General features: G+C 39.7%; 3 protein-coding genes across 6 annotated transcripts; 2 read left to right on the top strand and 1 right to left on the bottom strand.

Annotated features, from left to right (window-relative positions):
• The first annotated feature begins 2,598 nt into the window (after window positions 1-2,598).
• rela (v-rel avian reticuloendotheliosis viral oncogene homolog A) lies at window positions 2,599-14,963 on the top strand. 2 transcript variants are annotated; one of them, XM_062444400.1, is made up of 11 exons: window positions 2,599-2,715; window positions 4,545-4,577; window positions 4,822-4,967; window positions 6,275-6,420; window positions 8,156-8,247; window positions 9,276-9,410; window positions 10,532-10,636; window positions 12,096-12,311; window positions 12,418-12,498; window positions 12,606-12,689; window positions 13,190-14,963. In XM_062444400.1, the coding sequence occupies exons 1-11, from the start codon at window positions 2,709-2,711 to the stop codon at window positions 14,020-14,022; spliced, it is 1,878 nt and encodes a 625-aa protein (XP_062300384.1). In that variant the 5' UTR covers window positions 2,599-2,708; the 3' UTR covers window positions 14,023-14,963. The 2 variants fall into 2 exon arrangements, with proteins under 2 accessions (XP_062300384.1, XP_062300383.1); XM_062444399.1 differs by having other exon boundaries at window positions 13,187-14,963.
• A 116-nt stretch (window positions 14,964-15,079) lies between these two features.
• Window positions 15,080-16,704, bottom strand: c23h11orf68 (chromosome 23 C11orf68 homolog). Of its 3 annotated transcripts, none has more exons than XM_062444406.1 (2): window positions 16,656-16,704; window positions 15,080-16,159 (listed from the first exon to the last, which is right to left on the bottom strand). In XM_062444406.1, exon 2 carries the CDS (start codon window positions 16,109-16,111, stop codon window positions 15,371-15,373), a length of 741 nt encoding a protein of 246 aa, XP_062300390.1. In that variant the 5' UTR covers window positions 16,112-16,159; window positions 16,656-16,704; the 3' UTR covers window positions 15,080-15,370. The 3 variants fall into 3 exon arrangements, with proteins under 3 accessions (XP_062300390.1, XP_062300391.1, XP_062300389.1); XM_062444407.1 differs by having other exon boundaries at window positions 16,660-16,683; XM_062444405.1 differs by having other exon boundaries at window positions 15,081-16,159; window positions 16,652-16,698.
• A 1,361-nt stretch (window positions 16,705-18,065) lies between these two features.
• Window positions 18,066-24,460, top strand: drap1 (DR1-associated protein 1 (negative cofactor 2 alpha)). The gene is made up of 7 exons (XM_062444408.1): window positions 18,066-18,342; window positions 18,943-19,015; window positions 20,039-20,132; window positions 20,303-20,428; window positions 21,584-21,674; window positions 21,789-21,877; window positions 22,851-24,460. Exons 1-7 carry the CDS (start codon window positions 18,301-18,303, stop codon window positions 23,026-23,028), a joined length of 693 nt encoding a protein of 230 aa, XP_062300392.1. The 5' UTR covers window positions 18,066-18,300; the 3' UTR covers window positions 23,029-24,460.
• Window positions 24,461-25,330: the final 870 nt, after the last annotated feature.

Below are 25,330 nucleotides of genomic sequence, written 5' to 3'. Positions count from 1 at the left end.
GGGTGCAGAGTGGAAAAAAAAGGCTGGCACTGAAGATCCATCACTGGGAGAGGCTAGAGAGACAAACATAGATAAAGAGAGGAAAATACATTCATATTCCAATTCACTCTTGTCTGCATTTGAAAGTCACACACAGACTTACACTTGTATTACATAGCACCCAAATGAATGACACCTATGCAAACAAGCTGACAACAAGGAAACTGAATGTGACTTTTTACTTTTATGTACCATGTTGTTCTTGTTCCTTAAAGCGTCATACAATTTCCAACTGCGCCTGAATGCATCAGTATAACCAGCAACAGGTTATGGTGATAATAAATAGTGAATAGAATAATTTTTGTTAAAAAAAAAAAAAAAAGTGAGAATGAGAGAGAGACATTTAATAAACTCAGGTGACAACTTTTACAACAATTACATTTTTAGTCTTACCTTATTTAATTTGTTGTTACCTGTATAATAGTGACAATCTTTGAATATATGTTTATTATAAGCCAATTCCATGGATATAGAATACATTAGAAATAGAGAAAACTTGTTTAGATCTTTTTTTACAGTCAGTCAGTCTTCACGAGGATACAAAAACAAAGTGAGGGAATGTCAGCAGATCCTGATTTATTCGCCTACAACGCCCTGTTCTGGCCACAATGTGAATTTATGTGTGATTTTTGTTTTTGTTTTTAATTTTTTGATTAACTGTAATTGTGTTATTTCTTAAAAACAGAAACATAACAAGATTTCCCAAAACAATGATGAAAAATAATCATTGATAAAAATAGGTTGGCGTTTATTGTCACAGTTTGGTGTTTGCGTGGGCCCCAAAGCAGAATGGAAAGCTGTAATGTGGGTCAGTGCGTAGGTCTGATTTAACATCGTCACAAACACTTATAAATACAAACAGCTGCATCCTGTCCATTAAATCTCTGTTTACATGATAAAAGCAACAGAATAAACTGACGTTCTGATCAGACATGGCTCCAATCCGAAACTGTCCACTTTCTTATGACTAAAGCCAGAAACTGTTATTGCCTCTCCCACACACAACTTATTTTTCTCTTCCTTTCAAGTGCGTCATCTGGGTATTTCCGCACTGTTTTTTTGAGTGGGTGGTGGTAAGTTGCACTGCAGAGGAAAAGGCAGAGGGCTGCAGCCGCGTCAAGTTCAGTACAACACCGGAAATCACACGTCTGTACATTTCAAAGTCAAAGCATGAAGTTTTGTCGAGTATTACAAACAGGCTCCCCATGAAATACATTATGTAGGAGTTGTCATTTATTTTCAAGGAAGACTGAACTACTCACTGTGTGATTTTAGGGTACAGTTTAATTAGGAACTGTGTTATTGTGTCTATTGTTTAAGCAACTGCCAAACTATTGTAGAATTACCTGAACCTTCTCCACAATTATGATTGTTAGTCATCTGAGTTTCAGCTTAGTCACCATGGTAAAGTACCTTAATATGAACATATTATGAGGTGCTGTAATGTCAAAAATAATGTTTGGACATTTTGAAAACACTTATATCTCCAACACAAGTTATAAAAAATATGTTTATGGTACCAGAATAATTAATATATTAATAATAATTGTTTTATTCAGTTTTATTCATGTAATTATGAAGCTTTTGTTTTCTTTGACTTTTTAAACTACTTTATTGTCATTGCACTGATAAAACAATACAACAAAACTTTGTTCAGCAGCATTCCACATAGGCATCCTAATTGTCTTAAAATAATAAAACATATCTTAAAATCAATAAGTGTCCTAAAATAAATAATTGCCATAAAATAGTCATAATAATAATTGAAAAAGATAATTCTTCTGACAATAATAATTGACATAAAGTTTTTGACAATATAACCTCAGTATGTTGTCTGTTACAAATGCAGAAGTCACATTAAACTGTGTTCCCTTTCTATTTATATGCATCAATGAATCACACTGTCACAAACTAACTGATTGCCACACAGTGAAGCTGTTGCATAATTGACTCAACACCATGAAAACTGACATTTAGATCAGTGGTTCTCAAAGTGAGGTTCGGGGGGTCCTTAAAAGGGGTTTCCATGGTGACCCCAGAAGAATAAAAAAAGAGTCATAGTGATTTATTGTAATTTATTGTTACTATTAATCCATCCATAAATAACACAATGACAGAAGGTGTGAATATTTTGGTGATGGGTTTCATAGCTACACTTTCTGTAACACATCTAAAAGCAACAAAAAAGGATGAGAACTTGTGTCAGGTCAGGGGGTCCTTGATGTGAACATATTTGAGATCCAATAATCTAGGTGGAGTAAATCAGATTTTATTGTCACATGAGTTCTGGTAAACGCTGATCTCACTGTGTTGACATTGTGAACAGTGCATTACGCAAATAAACAAACCAAAACAAACAAAACCCAAAGTTGCCTCATAATACCTCTCTCTGGTTTGTATTGTACTTATGTTCTCTTACCGGAACTGTGTGTGACTGTGTGCAGCTTCACAGTGTGTGCAGACTGCAGCGCACGCGCGCGCACACACACACAAACACACGCACACACACACAAACTGATGTGGGTGGAGCGACCCAGGCGACAGAGCGGCTCTGTCAAGAAGTTTTTTTTTTTTAAACATCGGTGTCGTGTTTGCAACGTCTTTTAGCTTCTAAAACACACAACAACAACAACAGGTAAAGAGTGGTGTAGTCGGACTCGGACACAGCCATGGACGGTGAGTGGAGCTGCTGTTATTTGCTCGGCTTGTTTCCTCAGCTTACAGACTGAACGTGAAACTTGTTGAGGTAGTTGTTTTGCGCACAGGGGAAAGCCCCGCTGCCAGGAGGACTGCTCCTCCCGGATACTAAGCTAACGTACAGTAGGAAGTTTGACTTAACTTACTGCTTTTATTACATATGTGAGCTATATCACAGTGAAATTTGACATTACACGTATTGTATGTATTCCTCTGTATATGACTAAGTCGCCTAGTATGGTTGAATCAAACTGTCGAGCTGCCAAGAGGCCTGTCTGGTTTGTCAGCCTCATGGATTTTTCTGTAGCGACTAGACACACCAAACTTCGTTCAAAAATCTGTCAATTAAAGCTTTAACCGTCTATTTCGCGACGCTTGCGATTATTAATTATTTGTTAAAAGCTTGTAGGCTATCATGAATAACTTCTGTTCAATTCGGCCAACATGTAACCCACCATGTAGCATTCACTTCAGTTAAAACCCTTCCCTTTATAAACGGTGCACGCTGCTCGCAACCGCCCACCTCAGCTTTACTGGACGAAAATTATGGAAGTTCTACAGCACAGTTTCGCATAAGTTGTGGTCAGATGTGGGCTGTTTAGTGTAAGTGTATGCTGATGTGAGGCCAATCTTGTGACAAATGAAAACGGCCAGTTTCCATATATATATATTCTTATTTAAACATTAAATAGAAAGATGGAGTTTTGATGTATTATTAGATTTAACTGTTTCCACACTTTTTCCATATCTGTCTCTCAAAATAGATTGACATTGTTGATAGACATGACTTAGGTTGGATTTATATCCATGTCTAGATTATATATATGGAGAGGACAGTAAAACACTTAAATGAATCCATATTACTGAAAAGTCAACAAACAGTCATAAACCCATGTTGAAGCAGTGATTCCTATATTAAAGCAGTTAGAGTGAAAGTGAAGCACCAGCTGTCTCAGAGGCTTCAGCTGAGTTTTGATATTAGTACATAGAGTGATATAACCAATTTATGATGAAGTGGTGGACAAATACTTTCACTTTCACAACACTAAAGCTAAAAAAAAGTAAGCATGGTTTGTCTCTCAGATAAATAGCCAGCTGTAAGAGCCACATTTATTCATATTAATCCTACATATTATAACTTTTACACTTTTATATGTGTCAAAATCAGTGTCACTTTTTGCAAACTGCTAAACTAGGTTAGTGCTACTGTCAGTATGTGAAAAATGAGCTATCAGATAATATAGAATCCACATTCTGTTCCTTTGGTCTGAGGCCTTGAAGCAGGCATGTTACAACTTGGAAAGCATCCCACTCACACTTTCAAAGTGAACAAGTCCTACTAGCTGATGGGTGGAGCTTTGACCAGCAGATCTCATGTCACTCCTCGCTTCATTCTCTGAATTTTACCGATTCATTCAACCAGCACCTGAAACTAGAGCACCGCCACTCCATTGAACAGCTTCAACCACAATGGAGGCTTCTCTCGACAAGGCGGGTAATCTGACACCATTATCACACCCTGCCTGTCATTGTTTGCTTTATCGTGCACTTCTTCTATTATTTCTTTATGAGCTCGCCTGTCAGTTTATAACAAGTCGTTATATTTAGCAGAGCGGTCCTTGTATCTCAGCGTCCTTTGACCTCTTTGGTGGCTGCACCGTCTAGTAGGTTTCCACCCTGACCACACCGCAAATGACAAACTCTTACAGAACCACAAATATGTGCTGAAGCAGTTTTCTGGGATGTGACCTGCTGTTCATTCAAAGCTTTAACATACATTTCTTTTCTTCTTTTTCTGTCCTCCGCAGTGTATGGATGGGGGCTGGCCCAACCCAACCCAGGTAAGAAGCACTTTCCCGAAAATGATCCATGTTTTGTACGATAAGAGCGCTGATAATACCTGCAAACCTATCTTGAGTAAACATTTCAACACTCTGGTGCGCTGTTGCGTGATGACAGAATTATTTTTGAGTTGACGCACTGATTCATGGGAAGCAGTTGTAGACAGGAAGTGGGGTTTTTTGTGTGTATTTTAATCTGTTTTTTTTTTCTTTTTCTCTTCTCTGTCTTCCACCTGTCCACCAGTCCAAACAGCAAACCCCTTCATAGAGATCATCGAGCAGCCCAAACAGAGGGGGATGAGGTTTAGATATAAATGTGAGGGGCGTTCAGCCGGCAGCATACCTGGAGAAAAAAGCAACGACACCACCAAGACTCACCCAGCCATTAAGGTGAGTTTACACTGTATGTTGTTGGAGCTATAATCGGATAGTGTAGCTTAGATTACATAATAAGCTAAAAACAAACTTGATTGAGATGCAGGCACAAGAGTGTTAAAGCAGCAAAGGGAACAGGCCAAACACATGTGTGCAGAAGAAGGGATAGTTGCAATAAAAATAGTAGTTGATTAGTATCACACTGACAATTAAACTAATGAAATAACACAGGAAGTAAACTTATATCTCTGGATTTTGGACAACAAAACAAGACATTTAAAGACATCATCTGGACTGTTCACTTCACTACTTTGTGACATTTTCTACACCAAATGATTCATCAACAAAATAATTGATCAATCAAGTGTTAAAATAACTGTTTTCAGCACTAAAATGATTCTTGAGAGAACAAAATAATCTCCACTAAAGCTCCACAGCTCTTTTGTCTGCGGCTTTTTGCAAATCCTGTTCCTAATCAGCAGATCAAGTTTGTTTTCATTCTGACTCATATGACCTAATTATGAAACAAGTAGACAACCTTGAGTTATGATTATTTAGTCAAACTACTATAACTGGGAGCAAAGATATTAAATGCACAGATTCATATGTTTAGATGCATTCTCAACACATAAATGTAATGAAAATAGATACAAAATATTAGAAGTTAAGCTATGCAGTAGCAGTTTACAATTTAAAGAGATGGTTTTTGCTTTCTAGAGTGAGATGAGAAGATTGACAGCACACACAGTTAATATGTAGCTGGGGGCCCACAGCTGGTCAGGCCCTTTCTAAGGATAACAGTCCACCTGCCACCTACCTCCAAAGTATCTTGTATGTGTAATCCACACATAAAAAAGCAACATTCTAACATTCTACAGGGGTTACGTGTGTGGGTGTGTCTTAGCTGGGAATAGCCGAAACTCCATCAAGTTAACTTCTCCTGGCCAAGAAATAATCTGGCACATAAAACATCTCATTGAAGAAAAAAAACCAAAATGAATTTTAATTTTGTAAGGATTAACCAAACAAAGATCTGTCATAGGTGTCAGTTAGTGAGCTTCACAGATGCTGGAAGGCAAATCCCCTCTTGGCAGGAAAGTGAATAAGTCTATTGCTCAAAAATGTCAAACTATTTCTTTTGAAGACTTTTTTGAGAATCAACTCTGGCACTTTTTTTCTCCTTGTGTTGTAATTTCTAAAAATATTGCTGCCATTATAAAAATGTTGTTCCATTTGAGCAGTATCGGGTCTTAAACAGCAAGCTTTTTTTTTTTTTAAAGTGCCTTTGGGAATCAGTGAAGTGTAACATATTCCACTTGCAGGTGCACAACTACAACGGCCCCTTGCGAATTCGCATCTCCTTGGTGACGAAGAACGCACCGCACAAGCCTCATCCTCACGAACTGGTCGGGAAAGACTGCAAACACGGCTACTACGAGGCCGACCTGCAGGAGAGAAGAATACACAGGTAGAGCGGAGAGAGAGAGAAAGAGAGAGAGAGAGGGAGGAGTTGTTGTTTCCGTGCGACACAGATACCACACATGCACCTCACGCACTCAAGAGAAACTTTAGGGAAATGATGCAGGTTGCAGTTTTCACTCCAGTGTTGAAAATGACATTGAATAGCCTCCGGGCAAGCTGCAGTTCCAATTCACAACAAGGACGCGCTTGTTTGAGATTGACCTAGATAAGGACTTCACCGTTTTATGGGAGGGGACGTGCAAACTGTGGCCTCGGTAAAAAAAAACGAAGACTCATATTGGTTTTGGAGATGAGTAGAACATTAACAGCATACCTAACAACAAGCCGTGTTTGCCCTTTGTTGTCTTTTCACTCTAGTATCGAGCGTGACAATGAACAACAGAGATTTAAAACCTACTTGCATCAAGAGTCTGGAGATTTGAGTCTGGGGAGAAAAAAAAGAGTGACAGTCAGTGACAAGAGAAATTACATCATTTTGAACTTGTCATTGCATAACTTAATCCAAGCAGTTCATGTGGGCAGAGGGAGTGATGTTTGTCTGCCTATCTTTATCACAAGAGTGATGAAAGTCAAACAAACAGCGTGTACTGCAGTCTGCTGCCAGCACTGTGATTAACACTGAGTTAAGGCACTGCTTTATATTAGTCATTTGTTTTTCACATGAGAAGATTTATATTCAATTTATAAAAGCTCCACTTTAACAATTAGGGTTAGAATCAAGACATCATAGTAAATATTATCTAATATGCAATGTAAGGAGAAGGTCTTTTAAGTGAGAAGTGTTGAATTTCAGTTAAATAGTCATAACGTATACTACATATAACAAAATAAATGACACATGAGGCATAAAAGTCAGAATAACTGAAAGGCCAATCATTAAATATGAGATTAAGAAGTGATTTGGTGCCACATTTCAGAACTATGATACTCTCACAGGCCGGGTGGATATTTTTCAAAAAGTAAGATATCTGCCACGGTTGCCAAACATTGTAATAAAACTGTCTTTTGTAAAATTATAGTTATAAATGAGAGTTTGGGTTAAGTTTTATGATTATCTTAAGAGTTATTGAGGCCAGTTTTTTTTTTTTTTTTTTTTTGAAGCAGGCGCCAGACTCCTGCTGATATTTGAAATAGTCAGGAACACAGCCAGTAGGAAGGGAGGTTTTCACTATTGTGTAGTAGATCCAGTACTTAGTAAGAATTTGGCAAGGGTGAGATGGTTTTTAAAAATGATCAATTGTGTAAAAGTTTAAGGAAAGTGCTTAAAGGCGAAATCAATCTTGCTTTCTTAACGAAGTCAAGTATTTTCCACGTACACTCTCCTAATCTGTGTTCTGGACTTGCAGCCGTGGTCAGTGACCCATAGTGATTATGCTATATTATTTTTTAAATCTGGCTTTTATGGGACCCAAAGTGGTTGTGCAGCGATTCAGACTGTTTACTATGGTATTACTCACAAAGCAGGTTAAACAAATACTGTCAGGTAAAATGTCAAGGCTGTTTTCTTTCACAGCCATAGCCCGGAGGTATGAGAGTGATTGAGTACATAAAGACAAGTGGGGTTAATGGAGTAAATACTCAAACCACATGTAAACACAATGAGCATAGTTCTGTTGGGCCGAGAGCGTGTTTTATTGTAGAACTATAAGAATACATTATACTGAACAGACAATACAGTAACGCTTCAGTGGTTTCTGACTCTGACTGTGTTTTGCTTTCAGTTTTCAGAATCTGGGCATACAGTGTGTAAAGAAGAAGGATGTGAATGAAGCCATCACTTGCAGGCTGCAGACCAATAATAACCCCTTCAACAGTAAGTCGTCATGGTTTGAAATGACTGTATGACACAAACCACTTCATGGTCGCTACCCTTTCGCTTGTTAAATCTGTCATCCTGTGAAAAGCTACTCTACTCGTAAACTCTACTGTAAAGACCGAGTTTTACTGAACTGGAACTGATACTTCCGGTGAGGGCTGAACCAGTTTTACAACATATCGAATTACAATTATTTTGACTGGTATTGCAATTGCGACACGATTCACGCTATTAGAGGGAATTTTCAATCATTATTCTCACTTTCTTTGTTTTCTCAAGTTAGTAGAATATGCAGCTCAGGACATCTCTGAAGCACAACATTACATTTAAAATGCTATCTTTTATAAACACTTTTATAAAAGTATGTATGCAAAGTAAATATAAAAAAAACAACCCTAAAAGTTATTAAATGACTTTAAGAGTGAGAATTTGCGGTGTTTAATCTATTTAAAGATACTAAAAAATGGTTATTCTTCATACTAGCTTACTTTTTTCGTTAGCTAGTATTAACTTACAAGGCTAACAAACTAGCTTGAAAATGGCTGCTGTAATGCTGCAATGATAAAATACTGTTGCCAGCAGATGCCTTTTGGCTCATTTTAAGCTCACTACTGTTGCATTTAAAGCTTACAGATACTGAACCGTCCTCCTGTACACACAACACATTATATGTAGTATTTGAACCCTGTAGCCAGTATAGCCCTTGACCTGTGCTGTGGAGCTAACTGGGGAGTTAGCATAAACAGTGATAGCCACCTTGGCTAAAAACGAAAGATAACAGCACACAGTTCAGAAAGTCAAACATGATAAAAACTATTGAAGAATGTCTTAGTCACAGTCGTGCCGACATAAACATAACATAATTACAGCTGTAGATAAAAATCTGACTCTACATAAGAGTCAGCCCTTAACTGACTCTTATGTACTGATAGTCTACATATGACAGGATGCAGTGCTATGCCAGACTGCTGTATCGCCTGACTGTGTGCACCACACCCTTTCCCCCCGCTGTGTTTTGGCTGCAGTTCCCGAAGCTAAGGTGTGGGAGGAGGAGTTTGACCTGAACTCAGTGAGACTTTGCTTCCAGGCCTCCATCAGTCTGTCTTCAGGGGAGTTTATCCCACTGGAGCCCAGAGTATCACAGCCCATCTTTGATAACAGTGAGTACAAAGTAAAACACACACACACACACACACACACACACACACACACACACACACACACACACACACACACACACACACACACACAGAAGTACACACACGGCACACCAGAGTTCAGTTGATGCATATTTATGAATGCAGATATTTAAATGTTTAGGTAGAAGCTGATAGCATTCAATGTCTTTGAACCATTTAATTAGTATTTTTCCCAGAAATCACATGATTTCCGTGCGTTCCTCAGGACTTTGTGTCAGGGGTAAGCTGATAAGTGATTGGATTTTGAGAGAACGCAGCACAGTCATTCAATATAAAGTTCACACTTCAGCCTATACGTCCCCCCTGCAACCTTTAAATCCCCTAAAGACTTTTTGTTCCTCTTTGCCTGATAAGTTTTACAAGAATTAGCCTGAACAGTAACTGTCCCTTTCATAAACCGTATCTTCATTCTTATTCAGTGGTTGTGACCTTTTTGACTCAGTTCCTTTCCCATTACACAGGGGGACAGTGTTTAGAGCTTTGGAATACGTCATTGTTAAAAAATAAGATGCGTGCCAGTGAAATACATTGACATTTCATATTAATGTGAATAATGATCACCAAAACATCTTAACAAACTTACACCCCTCACAATAAATAATTTTTTTCTTTTTTAATCTCCACAATTTTTGCTTCTTTTACATTCGATCTCACAGAGGGTCTGATACATAGACTTTTTTTTTTATCCACGTCAGTTTTGTTTCACTTTCTAAATGTGTCGTTCATTATTTCTATACTAAAGCTAGGACAGCTTTTTCTAAATGAATTCCTTCTGAGTCTGTGGTCAAATTAAAACCAGACAAAATACAGAAGATGCATGATAAAAAATAATGAGGAATGACAGCAGAACATGTTGTGGTGCATTTATAAAAATGCATATAAGTGAGTTACTAACTGTTGAGCTCTCAAAAGACTTACCAAGTAATTTGCAGTTAGCAGTTATTCAGAGGAAATAATAACATTATTTTGGCTGCATAAAGTGTTTAGTATTGAATTATCAGCCACAGCCCAAGTAGTCTGGTATTAATCTGTAACATTGGTGTTGCATTTAACTACCTGTTAACACTTTGTCTTACTCACAGGAGCCCCAAACACAGCTGAGCTTAAGATCTGCCGAGTCAACCGCAACTCTGGAAGCTGCAAAGGAGGGGATGAAATCTTTCTGCTGTGTGACAAAGTGCAAAAAGGTACAGTGCTGTATGACTATGCCGAATGCGCTGTTGCGATGAGTGTTGATGAGTTAATTACTGTAAAAAAGAATACCGAAACACACGGCACAAGCCTTCATATTTAAGGAGCCATAAATAGAACTGTGAAGCTTGACAAACACGTAGAGCGGAAAAAAGCATGAAAGTCACACCCACAAGACATCAGTGCGAGTTATTCTGACACAGTACAACGAGAACAAGAAAAGTACAGTTACAACACCGAGTCTCATTATAAGGTATACTACATTAAGTGGTTACCTCAGGGTTCAGAGTGTCTAAGTGCGTCTCTATGCTCTCTCAGTGGAGTCGGTGAAATAAATGGCCTCATAAATAACAGTAACACATTCACAGTCCAGTTTTCTTCTCTATAGCTGCAGATGGAAAAAAGTGAGTAACATGGTCACATAAAACTAACTTCTTACTTAACTTAAAACATATTTGCCTAACTTTACTTGAGGACTCAGAGGAATCAATCTAATATAATACTACATACATATTTTGTGTATCAAGACTTTTCATTTAAAGTTAGCCACATACAGTACTTTATTGGGCCTGTGATAGTTTGCCAACTTCATTAAGTTTGTTTTGGAGAAATGTAAACTTTAACCTACTGTTTGGTTTCATACATTACTCTTTGTAATTTTAAATTAAAGGCTGTTTCTTAATGCTTACATGTATTTATGTAAAAGTCTATGGTACCAAATTAGTGTTCGGTTATGAGGCGACTGTCCTAATTGTCCTATGACACAATGACATTCATGTTGTACTGATTAATATTTTTCCTATCAATGAATGCAGTTGTAAGTGTGTAGTTCAACAAAGGCAGCCCTCACATGAGCCACCACATATATAAACTTTGGGAAGTGATATTTCTGGCCTCCGCCGCTGACATGTATTAGTTGAGGTTGAGGTTTTGTTGCCCGTCACGAAGTTTGCTGAGAGTAATGGGATGCAGTCACGTTATGTTTGAACATGGGAGTCGTGGGATGCTCCCTCGAGTCCTCCATCTTTCAGTTTAAGATGCTCCAACATTACATCAGCGTGAAAAAAATCCCTTGAGTCCTGAACTTCGGACGAGATGATAAAACTCCGGGGCCCTCGTGTCTTTAGGAGAATGCCATATTTCCACAGCAAGCAGAGCTGTCACATTTTTACTTTGAACATCCCACCCCTCTTACTTCAAGTTTGACAGCTGAAGCTAATTACGCGGCGCGGAAGATGTTGTCAAAAGATGTGTTGCATAGCGGGGAAAGTGATGTAACACTGCATGAGCTCTTGCTCTCTGTCAACAGTCACGCTCACAGCTTGCCTTTCAGTGAAGCTAAAGAGAAAAATGCCTTTATGTGGTCAATGCTTGATGTTGATTCTTCTTTTAACTGGTGATACCACCCTCAGCTTTAATATCTCCTCATATTTCTCATTTTCTGCTCCCTTGCAGAGGACATCGAGGTGCGTTTCTTCCAGGACACTTGGGAGGGAAAGGGTACTTTCTCCCAGGCTGATGTCCACAGGCAAGTGGCCATTGTGTTCCGCACACCGCCGTACCGTGACACTAACCTCACTGAGCCCATTAGAGTCAAGATGCAGCTCCGCAGACCATCTGACCGCGAAGTCAGCGAGCCAATGGACTTCCAATACCTGCCCTCTGACCCAGGTAAGTTATGTGAAATCTCTGGCTTAGAGTATTGAAGATTTCCTCAAACACATTGAGTAACTTTACAAACTACAGACTTAATTCTTTTTTTAAATGTTCCCCATAGATGAATACAGGCTGAGTGAGAAGAGAAAACGTACAGGGGACATGTTCCAGAGCCTGAAGCTGGGGCCCGTTCTGTCGAGTGGTACGTTGATGAGATTTGTTTTCTATCTTCCTGTCATCATGTAGTTATGTAATACTGATATTTTGTGTAGTTACATTGTAATATAATCATGACTGTTGGGTTTTCAGTGTCCATTCCGACAGATAGAAGACACATTAGCCCGGCGAGGAGACAAGTGACAGCCAAGCCTCAAACAATGAATATACAAACTGGTGAGTCTGTTTAATGTCATCATACGGTGATTCTTTTCAATCACTGTCCACACCGGCTGTGATTTCAATAGAGCTAAAATAATTGGTTGATTAATCAGATAGTCAACTGACAAAATGTATCTACTGCTGATTTGATAATAAGATTGTTTCAGTTGTTGATCGAGCAGAGATGTCAAATATTCTCTGGTTTCAGCTACTCCGATGTAAAGATATGCTGCTTATTTTTGTATTTATATTTCAGTGTTATGAATGTTATAAGTTGAATATTTTAAAAGGAAGGAAAGGCATTTTCATTTTTCTCTTGATTTCCTTAGATTTTTATAGACCAAATAGTAAAGGGATTAATCAAAAAATAATGTAGTAGCTAGGTTTTATTCATGTGGGTAATTTATTATGTTTAAAATCTGTTATGATAAAAACAACAAAGAATATGTTCCACTTACAGGGCAGATGAACTGAACATGCTTGTTGTGTTTGTGTTGTGTGTGTTTCTCCAGCAGCAGTGGTGCCCTCTAGTGCCACAGGAGGGAAACCACAGCCCATGTTCTCTTACATGCAGCCAGGCCAGCTCTTCTCAGCCCAGCCTAAGGTAGAGGCCTCCTCCTCTATCTCCACTACAACTCAAAGCCAAACATGGAAGATCATGGAGAGCCTGAACCTTGGCCCTCAGCCCAAAGCCACTGCAGTGCCCAGCTTCACAATGAGCCAGGCACCAGCCTTTTCCTCCACCACCACCTCCACAGCCAACCAGGACTACACAACCGTCAACCTGTCAGATCTGCATGAGTTCTTTCCCAACATTTCCTCGGCCATGTCCCAGGATTCAGGAGCTTCACAGGGAAGCATGGCCCCCCCCCAGACCAACAGCCCCTTGACCCTTCAGGGCTCTCAGTTCCGGGATGATGCACCACTGCCAGTGGATGATATCCCAGAGTTCCCCAGCTTTCCCGAAGGCCAGGCTCCAGGCACCCTGGACAGCCTAAACATGGAAGACTTTGAGGACCTTCTGAACCCCCGCCTCATGGGGGACGGTGGAAACGGCACCTCAATGCTGTCCCAAGCTTCATGCCAACAAGCTGCCGCTCCCGGCTCCTCTACTGCTGCCCAGAACACTTCTGACCCTGCCAGCATCCCAGGAAGCACCTGGATGAATTACCCCCACAGCATTGTCAACCTGCTCCAGAACGAGGGCATGATGGACCTCATACCCAACAACAACAACCAACGGCCCCCTATGCTGGATGAATTTGATGAATTGATGTCAGCTGACGAGGATCGTCTTATTTCCATTTTGAATAGCCAAACCGGTTTTGTGTCAGGACACCCAACTTAAAGGTTGTCCACATGATTTTTATTATTTTAAACAGACATATTAACAAGCCCCGTTCAACAGACTTCTTGCATCTTCCCCTTTAGTCTTCGGAACTAAAACTGCTTTGCTATTAAAGACAAAAAAAGGATCCAAGGTGGACATGAAGGGCTTGAGGAGACAGAATGTAGCACAGGTGCTCACTGAGGACTCTCTTATTGAAATACCAGCAAAGATGATTTCCTATTGAGGTTCTTGAACATGTTAAGCATGATTTTGACCTGTCATTGTAACAATTTGGCAGGTCTAGTCTGTAATTGTGATGTTCACCGTCTAGAGTGAAATGTTTCACTTTGTCTGCCTGTTTATTCTAAACAAAGGGCTGGTTTCTCAGTAAGAACATTAATCAGATATAGAGGTAAGTCTGCAAATTATGTATTTTCAGTAATATCCCCAATGTATTACTTTTGATTTTTTAATGTTTCACAGAATTTCTGAAGGTCAGCGGTAACACCACTTTCTTCATACAGGTGCCTTTGTTGAGTCTCAACAAAATGTAGTTTTCAGAACCAAATGAAGGTCTATGTGTAAATAATTATCAAACAAGCAACATTAATACCTATAGTACATGCTTATAGCAGAGAAGTGTACCAGATGTTCACTCTTCATACTCAGCCGTGTCAGATATTTTTGTTTTTGTCTGGTGATATAATTTGTGGTCTCTAATCAGTTTTTCTACAGTTATTTTATGAATGGCTGCAGTTTAACTCCAGTCTCAAACCTGAAAGTCAATTTGCTATACTTTGTAGCAAAAAAAAAAAAACGCTTTAAGATAAAACTGTACTGTTTTATACTGGTGTGACTGTATGCAGATTATACTATACGATATGCGATTTTTGCTTGTAACAAATAATTTCTGTCAAAATCCAAAACACTTCTTGGAAATAAAATCACGACATACAGTGGAAAAATGGTCGTCAAAAGTAGACTTTATTTGGCAACTCTGTAATCATTGTTTAGTACAAAGGAAAGATAAATTATACAAAACGTATGTTGTGAAAAAAGAAATGCTTCATTGGATGCAAATTCTCCTCCGAGGATTTCTACAGCGAACCTGTCACGTAAGTATAAGTGTGTTACAAACAGAATCTCAAGAATACATACAGAATATTCTTATTCATTATGAATATATTCAATTAAAAAAATAATGTGTGACAATATTTCAGGTCACTTTGAAAAATGACAGCATGAGAAGACAAGACTGAAATGAGATTTAGTGCTTTTTTTTGTTGCCAAAAAGGAAGAACTTGAGATATTTCAGTCAATGAAACGTAGATCACAAATAAGTGCCTCAACAAACTCTTGTTCAGGCTTATGTTACTTCAAGATTGGTGACTCTGTTGATGATGTGGGAACGTCTAGGTATGCACTCGAGGTTAAATTTGCTCTCATAAATGGTTGGGCAAAGCTTCCAGCGGTTGTTTCGGTAGATTCCCAGGTATGTGTACACATCCGGCTTGTAGGTGAGAGGGCACTTGACCCCTGTAGCGCGGATAACAGAGTCCAGCTTAACAATCTCGCTCTCGTCGGTGAAGTTATCGTTGTAGACACAAATTACCTGCTTGCACTCTCCCTTGGGGTCATAGGTACTGACTTTACATGTCCAGACCTTGCCATCCAGGGCCGCTCTGGCCACACACTCCCACGCATTGTCCAGCTTGAAACCAGAGTCCAAGTGCATCAGCCATTTGCCCGAGAGCACTCCGTAGTTCAGGGCCAGCTCCTTCACTGTCTGGAAGCTTACAGACCGGCCACTGGCCAAAAGTTGCTCCCAGCCCTCCTGGAGACCCTCGACATCCCCACTGTTTGGAGAGTAGGTCGGGGCCCGCACAGCAATCCACCCCACGGGGCCCATACCACCTTCCTCGTCACCATATCTGGGCACTTTTGAAGGCCTGTTACTCTCCAGCCAGCCATCGAACTCGGATCTGGGAGTTCTCCTCGAGTCAAACACAATCCAGGGGTCCATGTCTGCAGCCATGGACTGAGCGGCGTAGGTCTCTGCAGAGTTGGGGGCCATCTCGCCATCTACGGGGGGCTCCTCCTCCTCCATTATGCTTTCAGTGTGAGAGTATCAACCCAAATCTTGGTCGGGGTAATCCTGTTGAGGAGAGGAAGGTGTAGTTAGTGTATTAGAAGTGTGTTGTGTGTTTAAAGCACAGGTCTGTGTTAGTTTATAGTTCCTCTTGGACCGCTGCAGTACTCGCGGATGTTTACGATTGTTGGCTAGTTAGTTAGCTTGCTACATTAGCGTGACTTGTTTAATGTGTAGCTAATGTTATCCAACCATTTCATTCTTAAGCAATAAAATACGTTGTTATCAGTATCATTCGTGTTACGCTCTCGTACGTTTGCAATAAATATGTAACTAACTACGCAGAAAACATATTTGATAGCTTGGCTCCGCTACTGTAGCTAGCCGAGTAGCTAGCCAGTTTACCTATCCACCTTGTTTATCTGGACTAATTGGTTGAATTATTATTTAAAGCAGGCTGTAATTAATTATAAAAAACAGAGTTTATATACGGAACACTAAATGTATCTCACGCTGCTAACAAACTCTAAACGTTAAATAGTAAACGGCTAAAGTTACCTACTGACGTTCAACTTTGTTGTCCAGTGTTCTTCCGCGCAGGCGCAGTCCCTCTTCTCCCCCCTCTCCCCCCTCTCCTCCCTCCCCTCTCCTCCCTCCCCTCTCCTCCCTCTCCTCTCCTCCCTCTCTTCTCCCCTCCTCTCAGATATGAAAGTATGCATTAATTTCATTGTTTTTGTTTTGTTGTTCAATGCAGCAGTGTTACATTATTAGCTCCCTTTTACATCTCTTGTACGAAAATTATTAATATACATCATTATAGTTTTTTGTTGTTTTATTTTATTTATACTTATTTGTTGACATTTTACAATGGACTTGACATAAGAAAGAACATTCAAAATCAAACAATCAATGTCATGTCAGTTTCATGAAAGCAGTGAGTGAAAAGAATACAACAACAAACAAATAAACAAAAATAAAAATGAATACGAATATACACAAGAGGTTTAGGTATTCAGGTAAAAATCCAAAGCGTTTGCATAAATTAATAGTTTTGGTTCATTTTTGATTGAGTGGGGTTTGAAGAAAAATGTTTCGTTCATGTGGAATAGGATGGTCATTTCTTCAAGAATTTAATTTTATGAATGTATAATTTGGCTAAAATAATAATGAACAAATTAATGATAAATTGTTCATTGCTGGGGAAGTTAGGACTTTTGAATGTGAATAACGAATCATGTTCTTTGAGAGCTTTACTCAAGTGCAATTTGTTTTTAAAAATGATTTCTGTTTGATGCTACTTTATACTTCCACTCCGCTTCATTTCAGAGGGAAATATTGTACTTTCTTTTCAGATGAAGATTTGACACAATGGATAATATAACAAGCTTTTAAAATACAACACATAGTTAAAGATGAAACCAGTTGTTTCCAACCTTTTTGTCTTTTGCTGTCTTACCAAAAGCAGTGAGTAGTTGTGCTCACATTTCAGATGTCTATGAGTTGTTAACAGCTCCACCAAATAGCTCTAAACTTTAGCTTAAAGAAATAGTCCAAAAACTTAAACAGATCTGTGAATCTGAATTTTGTTTTTTCTTCTTTCCTCCTACCGTTTGAGGGGCCCGACCCCTAGGTTGGGACTAAACTAGCCAACTGTACATAAATTAGTTACAACTATCTGCATGTAGCCTATATAAAGTAGCTAAAGCTAAAATGCTGCATACACACTGATGCTTCAGTATTACTAATGTAATGATGTCATATATATAATAATAGCTATATAAGTCAGATGGACCAAACCACTACTTCTACTGTAATACTTTAACTACATCAAGCTCATAATACTTATGTATTTTTACTGTAGTAGGATTTTAAGTGCACGGTATTTACTTGTAATGGAGTATTACTACATTGCTGTACTTTTATGTAAGTAAATGATCTGAATACTTGTTCCACTACTGATTATTACATTGTATTTGCGAGCAAGTTATGGGACATAGTGAGCTGTAAACTGACGGCGCCGAGACCCTGCGGAACCAAAGTGACCTGCCAGGCAACCGAGAACGAGTGACGACGACGTGCTAACGAGTTAGCCGGATAGCTACCGCTATCTGGTGTGTGCGCGGTGGAGGCGATTTATATATGATATAGAGTAATATTCCAGAATATATTGCATTTTATTTTAGGTTAGCCACCCAGGTAATTTAATAATGCCCAGCAAAAAGAAGAAATACAACGCCAGATTCCCTCCGGTAAGTTTAAACTTTGGCCGAACCGGTGTTAAGAGTAGCTAACGTTAGCGCACTATCTGGTGGAAAGCTAACTTCTCTAGCTAGCTTGAGTGGGATTTGGCCTGTTTTGTTGCATAGAGAGCTAACAAGCCAACTAGCAGACGCAAACTCTTTGACCACTTACCTGTAAAGTACACTAGTGAGAGTTAACAGCTCACATTGTGCCCCAGTGTGTGTTACTTGTAAAGCGTGTGGCGAGAGTTAGCCAGCAAGTCCATTAATTAACGTTGTTTTTAGCATGATGAGCTAAGTGACGCTGAGCGACAGAAATATGAGCTAATCTGTTGTTTGCTGCTGAATAACTGGCAAACTTACACTACTCAAACTACTTAAAGTCTCATCAACATGACTGGAACTTATAGTTTTACATAAGCAATCTGTTAAAGTCCTCTTGTCACATATATACTATTCTGTATTGTTAGCCTTTGGGTTTGGGTGCATAGAAAGCTATCAGTCTATTTATGATAAGCTGTAAAACTTTGTAGTGTCAATGTATTCATGCTGGACACTCACACACACACACACACACACTATAAACCAAACCTCCTTCTCTCATTACAGGCAAGGATTAAGAAGATTATGCAGACAGATGAAGAAATAGGCAAAGTGGCTGCAGCAGTACCTGTTATTATTTGTATCCTTCCTGTCAAATATCGTCACAGTCCAAGTGAGTGTGTGTGTGTGTGTGTGTGTGTGTGTGAGTGTGAATGTGAATGAAGCAGTCAGTGCTCCAGCAACATGCATAGTATTAAGAACAATTTCAATTATAAGTTGTGTTAGAAATCCCTACTCTTTTGTATGCATATTGTGGTGTCTGATTTGTCTAAATTGTTCCATTCATTTAGTCAGGGAACCTTCAGTGATTGGTCTGACACGATTACCCAATCAATCAATTATCTGTTAATTATCTGAGAGCAACTTTTTGAAAGGATTACTCATTAAAGTCATTGATCAAGACAAAAAAATATCTGGGATTTAATTTTTAAAGGGTAATCAATTGTGATCAGACTCTATCAGGTGGTATTTCTCATAACTGTCATAAGCAGCAGAAAGTAATGTTTTTTGTATCGGTCGGCCGATATTGACCTATCGCAGATATATCAGTACTGGTGAACATGTTATCCGATGAGTGCCACTATATTATTTTTATTTATCTAAGGCAATATTTTCTGTATGTTTGAACTTTTTTCTTAAATGAACTTCACTACATGCATATGTTGTTTTTGTTTGTTCCGGGGTTGTTGGTTTTTTAATTTTTTATTATTCATAGCTAATTCTAATTATTAAATTCTCAGAGAAGTTTACTGTTTTAGTGTACTGATGTAATTTTATACAATAAAGTTTATTTTTAAGTTGTAAAAAATAATACTTTCATAACATTTGAGGCATCTTTACAAAAAATATTGGTATTGGTATCTGCCTCAAAAATCCAGTATCGGTCGTACTCTAGTGTGTAATATTTATTGTAATGATTGTGTCACATTGAACCTTTTCTGTTAAACAGCAGCAAGCAGTTCATGTTTTTAATGTTCATATTTGAGTGTTTTCAGGCTCTGTGCAGTTCTAGTCTAATATAGGCTATGAAGGAGTGAATCTGCTTAGTTTTCTTAAAGGACACAGACATGTTGTATCCTAATTTCCTTTACCATGCCATCAGCGAGAGCCCTGGAGCTTTTCTTGGAATCATTGCTTACAAAGGCTTGTCAAGTCACCCAGTCTAGGAACGCAAAGACAATGACGACGTCACATTTGTAAGTTTCTGTGTTTGTGTGTTTCTCGATGTAGAGTCTTGTCTATAATTGAGCTGTGTTGGAATCTAAGACATCCTGACTGACACATCATAGATAGAAGTCATATTGAAGTATGTGTGTGTAAGTCTGTGTAGGAAACAATGTGCTGACTGAAATGTGTGTGTTTATAGAAAGCAGTGTATCGAGCTGGAGCAACAGTTTGATTTCTTAAAAGACCTGGTGGCAACGGTGCCAGACATGCAGGGCGAGGGAGAGGAGAACCACACCGAGGGGGGAGGAGAAAAAGTCCCACGCAGGTATCTCTCACACAGACACACACAAACAAAGCATCACAACTACCGAGGTATGTTAATTGGATAAAGGAAACGTTCAAACTGACAGACAAAAAAATCACCCCAATACTAACATAAACTGCTTTCATTTCACACTTGTTTCTCGGTTCCCGGTTTGCAAGTAAGAAACACGTGTTCAATTTTGCCGAAAGAGTTTTGACACATAAATATGACTGATTTGACTCAGATGTTTGCTTGATCACCAGTTTTTCTTTTCTTCCCCCTTTAAGAGTCTGTCAGTCTCAAAGAAATCCTACTAACATGTTAGATGGCATGACTACCATCATCACTCTTCTGTTTTTTTTATCAATGACAAATCAGTTACATTCATAAACACATTAAGACTTGTAATTACAGGAAAAGCACAGGTGGAACTTATAACATTAACACTGGCTTACTTCCAACACTTTTTGTGATGCAGTACAGCAGTTAATGATGTTATTACACCTGCGTTTGACAACATATCTGCTGTGAAAAATCTCTCTTCAAGTTTGGCTTATTTCCACTTTCTCCCTGTGGTCATGTGCTCCACACAGTGAGAACTAATTATTGTTGATTGTGGAGAAAAAGAAGCAATATTGATTGTCCAATCAAATACTCGCACTGCGGAAATGTCCAGGCAGAGAACTTGGCAGAGAATGATACATAAATTAAATGAGTAACAAGTCGTCTTTTCACTACAGAGTGTGTCTGATTCCATTCAGATGAAAATGGTTGTAAGTGCCTAATATTTGGATGCTGTCTCATGTTTAGGGATCAGGCATCTTTGAATAGAAATGGCTTTAAATCCAACTAAAATAACATAGTGATACCTTTTTAAAGTCTAAAATGATGTCAATATGTTTTTAAATGTAATAATGATTGATAATTCTTTTATTATCAAAAGGAAGAAAAAGGTCTTTGAGGAAATATCAGAAATGCTCCTCTCTGAAAAATCTTTTTTAATGACAAAATCAGTGAGTATGTGATCAATTGTTGCTTTGTGTGAATATATATCTATAAAGGGCGAGTAATATCTGTAGAATCTTGTAACATGACCATGACTTAAACCTAAAAAAAACGCAATTCCCCAAAAACTGAAATAATAGCTTCTCTTTCATTTTTTGTCTGTTTCCACAGGGGTCGAAAACCAGGGTCTGGCCGCAAGAATGGTGGAGCTGGTTCTAAAGGCAAAGACAAGAAGCTGTCCGGCACAGAGTCGGAACAAGAGGTGGGGAGTTGATTAGCATATAGAAGTTAATAGTGATCTACAGTTTGATTGATTTATGTATGCATGTATGGTTTATATCATAAGGCTGTGTTGTGTTTCTCGTGATGGAAACAGGACGACACGGAGGACAGCGAGACAGACGGTGACGAGGAGGACGGCTCTCAGTCAAGCACAAATCAGCAGGCCGCATCCAGGTTTCACAGGTATGGGGTCAAGATACATGCGAGTCGTGAGATTTGACAATGTGTTTGTTTTTAAATGGTCCAACAGTATAAGAAGTAGGAGCCAACACATTTGCAAATACATGGTTTTCACTGGACATGCATATTGTTGACAGTCCTTCAGTGTGGTCAGAGACACATTTGAGCTTCTTTCAGACATGAGCCACTTGATGTAAATGTGAAGGCAATTTTTCTCTTTTGTCAGTTTGGTCTAAAACTCTTTTTTTCTACTTGTGGTGGTGGCGTATTTTCAACTTTCATTCATGCCAACTGAAAAAAAATGAATCTAAAAATGTATCACTGGTGCAGCCTGTGAGAAAATACAAAAACACTCCTCCTCCTTGACATGTTTTTCCCTACTCGCGTTCCAATTACAATTGGCTGTATTCATAAAGGTCCTGCCATGTCAGAATGTCCTTTCACAACACTACATGTGTCCCTGAACACTCCTGAATGTGCCTCAATGGGTGGGACCCCTCAAGACACGCTACAAGAGCACAGCTGAGATATGCAACAATTGATCAGCTATTCATGACCATTATTAACAGCAGATAAAGACACATTTACATGATTGATGAATTGTTTGGCCGCTCCTGTAATAGATGTAAAAAACAGTGCGCCACCTGTTTAGATAGAGAGATGTGGTGGAGTACTTTACCACCTCAAACAGGGAGGTGGTGCTGTTTTCCCACTGGAAACAATGTGAACACCTTTGCTGTGTCCTGATTTCACACCACAGGATTTGAGCATGTAGGGTGTTCTTATTTTCCCATGATGCACTGCACAAAGGAGATGAAGGCACTGTTACATTTTTGGAAATTAGTAGTGACAGTCCAAAGTCACAGTTTGATTGACATGCAGTTGTAGTTTCCTGTTTCCTGAATTCTAAAATTGTTTAATTTGAATGGATATGACTCCTAACATCTGGTTTCCACCTCTGCTTGTGCCCCCGCAGCCCTAACCCACCCCCCCACTACATGCAGATGGGCAACATGGGCAGCATGACCCCAGCACAGCCCCAGAGCGGCATGGCCTTCGTCCCCCACCCCTCCATGATGAGCGACGCACCGCCTCCCCCACCGCCCGCGACGCACAAAACCGAGGACGACGACGATGAAGACTATGACTCTTAGCTCCCCTCTGCCGTCTACCCCGCCCCCCCCTTACCCCCTCACACGCACGCACACACACAAACACACACACGGTCTCTCTTTCAACGTTCTTTTTCGATTTCTTAAGTTGCTCTCACGGCGGCCGCTCTCAGCAAAGGAGGGAAGGACTCTTCATCGCAGCCCGTTGACAGAAAAGCGCTCGACAGCTGGCTGTGAGAGACGCCGCCACCGGGGAGACAGGAAGCTGGTTGTAAATTATGTGTTTTAATTTTCAGTTTTTTTTAAGAGGAAAAAAAAAAAAGGTTTTATTTTATTGCAGAGGAGAATCCAACCAGGATGTTTTTTAACAAGTAAGTTGTTCAGTTTTTGACTATTAAAAATGGCAGTCGTCACTGTTTTTCTTTTTTTCCCCTTTTTTTTTTGTCTTCCCACGAGCCCCCCCCCCCACACACCCCCAGCTCCCCAACCCCTCCCGCAGACAGGATAGGTGCGGTTTGTGTCGCCTCGTAGCGTTTTTTCTTTTGGCACTTTCCTTTCTTCTTCAATCATCAGTGATACACATGAAATCAACATATCACTCAAACCCTCAGGTTGGCTTAAAAAAAAAAAATTCAATAAGTTAAAGCCTTTGATGCTCATACAAAGACTGCGACTTTAGATTTGTTCAGGGTAACAGTGTGTCAAGTATTCGGAAGGCGATCAGCACCCGTCTGAGGTAACAGAGGTCGTCGTCTCACCCACGAAGCTGTTATGTTACTATGTTATCGATTGGCTCTGAAACTCAGCGGTTAAAGATACGAGCCCCACTTCCCGGCTTTGTCACAACTCGCTAGTCAGTCCAATTGTCAGGCTGTAACATAAACAAGGAAGCAGGTGTATTTTTACTATAGGTTAGCTTACCGCAGCTTTTTTCCCCTCCAATTTCTTTCTATTTTTAATTCACGTTTTTATCAAGAGAACTGTAAAACTCCATCACCGCTGCCCTGAAGTCAACCATATCAACAGGTTAAAGATTCCCATTCTGTTTTGTTGTTTTTGACGCTGTCTTTGCTCTGACGGTCACACCTGGTATATAATTCTTTATGATCATGAACATGAAATCCCCCCCACCCCCCTCTCAATGTCAATCATAAGTATACTGTGACACTTGGACCATAACTTTGTTTTTAAAGTTGTTTGTCTCCTCTGTCCTCTTTCATTTCTATTCTGGCCACCCCCTCCCAATTATGAGTAACTCTCTTCTTTTACGTTCAACATTTCCCCCCCCTACCCCCCATTTCCCACCTCTTTTAGATTGTTTTAAATATATCCATTGAAAGCAGAGATGGGGCTCCCATTTATGTGTCAGTCTCAGTATGTAATGTTGACACTGTATTGTAAACTTTTAACATTCTTTTTATTTTGTATGGGTGAAATAAAGTTCACATTTCAATTAAAAAAAAAAAAAGAAAAAGCAACAGTTTGGGTTTGTTGTTTTCTGTATCGAGAGATGAATAGCCTCAAACGCTCTCCGCCACAGCGTTAGATACATTTATGTGTTTATCACCAAGGGCAAAGCTTGATTCCTGCTGCATCTTTATGTAGAACATTTCAAAGTGCCCTTCCTTTATCTTTCAGTTTCACAGCTGTAGAAGACACCATTTGCCCTCTTCGCACCTTTTTTGATTTTCTGTTTGATTATTTGTGTTCTGCAATTTCAGAAAAAGTTTCCCACGATTGCATTTCATGTTGATTTACCGCCTCGTGGTACAAGCAGCCTGTTTTAAGACAAAAGCTACCTCTCCTCTGCACTGCAGCCTCCTGGCATTTGAATCAGATAAGTACAAGACAGTACAGGTTTACAGGGATTGGTGTTCACAGACAGAGAGGTGATTGTTACCGTCATACTTAGTTTCAGAATGGCGTGTCCAACCCCTTTCCTCTTCCTCCTCCTTTCTTTATTTTTTTAAACAGTCCGTTTTGTCCTGTAAATGCAGCCACCTCCTCTACCCTCCACCCATCACCCACCCAAGCAAGCAAGCAACCCCAAGCCAGGGCTGCAAAAACAACTGCATCCTTCCTGCACAAGCGTTGACTCAGCGGACTGAGAGGAGGGGTGGGGTTTGATTTGTGTGTGTGTGTGTGTTTGTGTGAGTGAGTGTATGCGGCGGGGGGAGGAGAAAAGGGAGGGAAAGAGGAGGATAGGGGAAGGGGGGGGGGGGAGGGGTGTAGGTGGTTGGCTTTAGGAGGTCGGTGTCCAAACAAACGGCGGCCGTGGGGCAGGGAAGGAGGGAGGGGAAGGGAGAGCCATCAAAGGGCTAACAGAAGGAAGCACACTGTTTCC

This window comes from Scomber scombrus, chromosome 23 (genome assembly GCF_963691925.1).
Source record: "Scomber scombrus chromosome 23, fScoSco1.1, whole genome shotgun sequence".
Taxonomy (NCBI): domain Eukaryota; kingdom Metazoa; phylum Chordata; class Actinopteri; order Scombriformes; family Scombridae; genus Scomber; species Scomber scombrus.
Note: the sequence above shows the minus strand (reverse complement) of the source record. Positions and strands in the feature narration are given on the sequence as shown.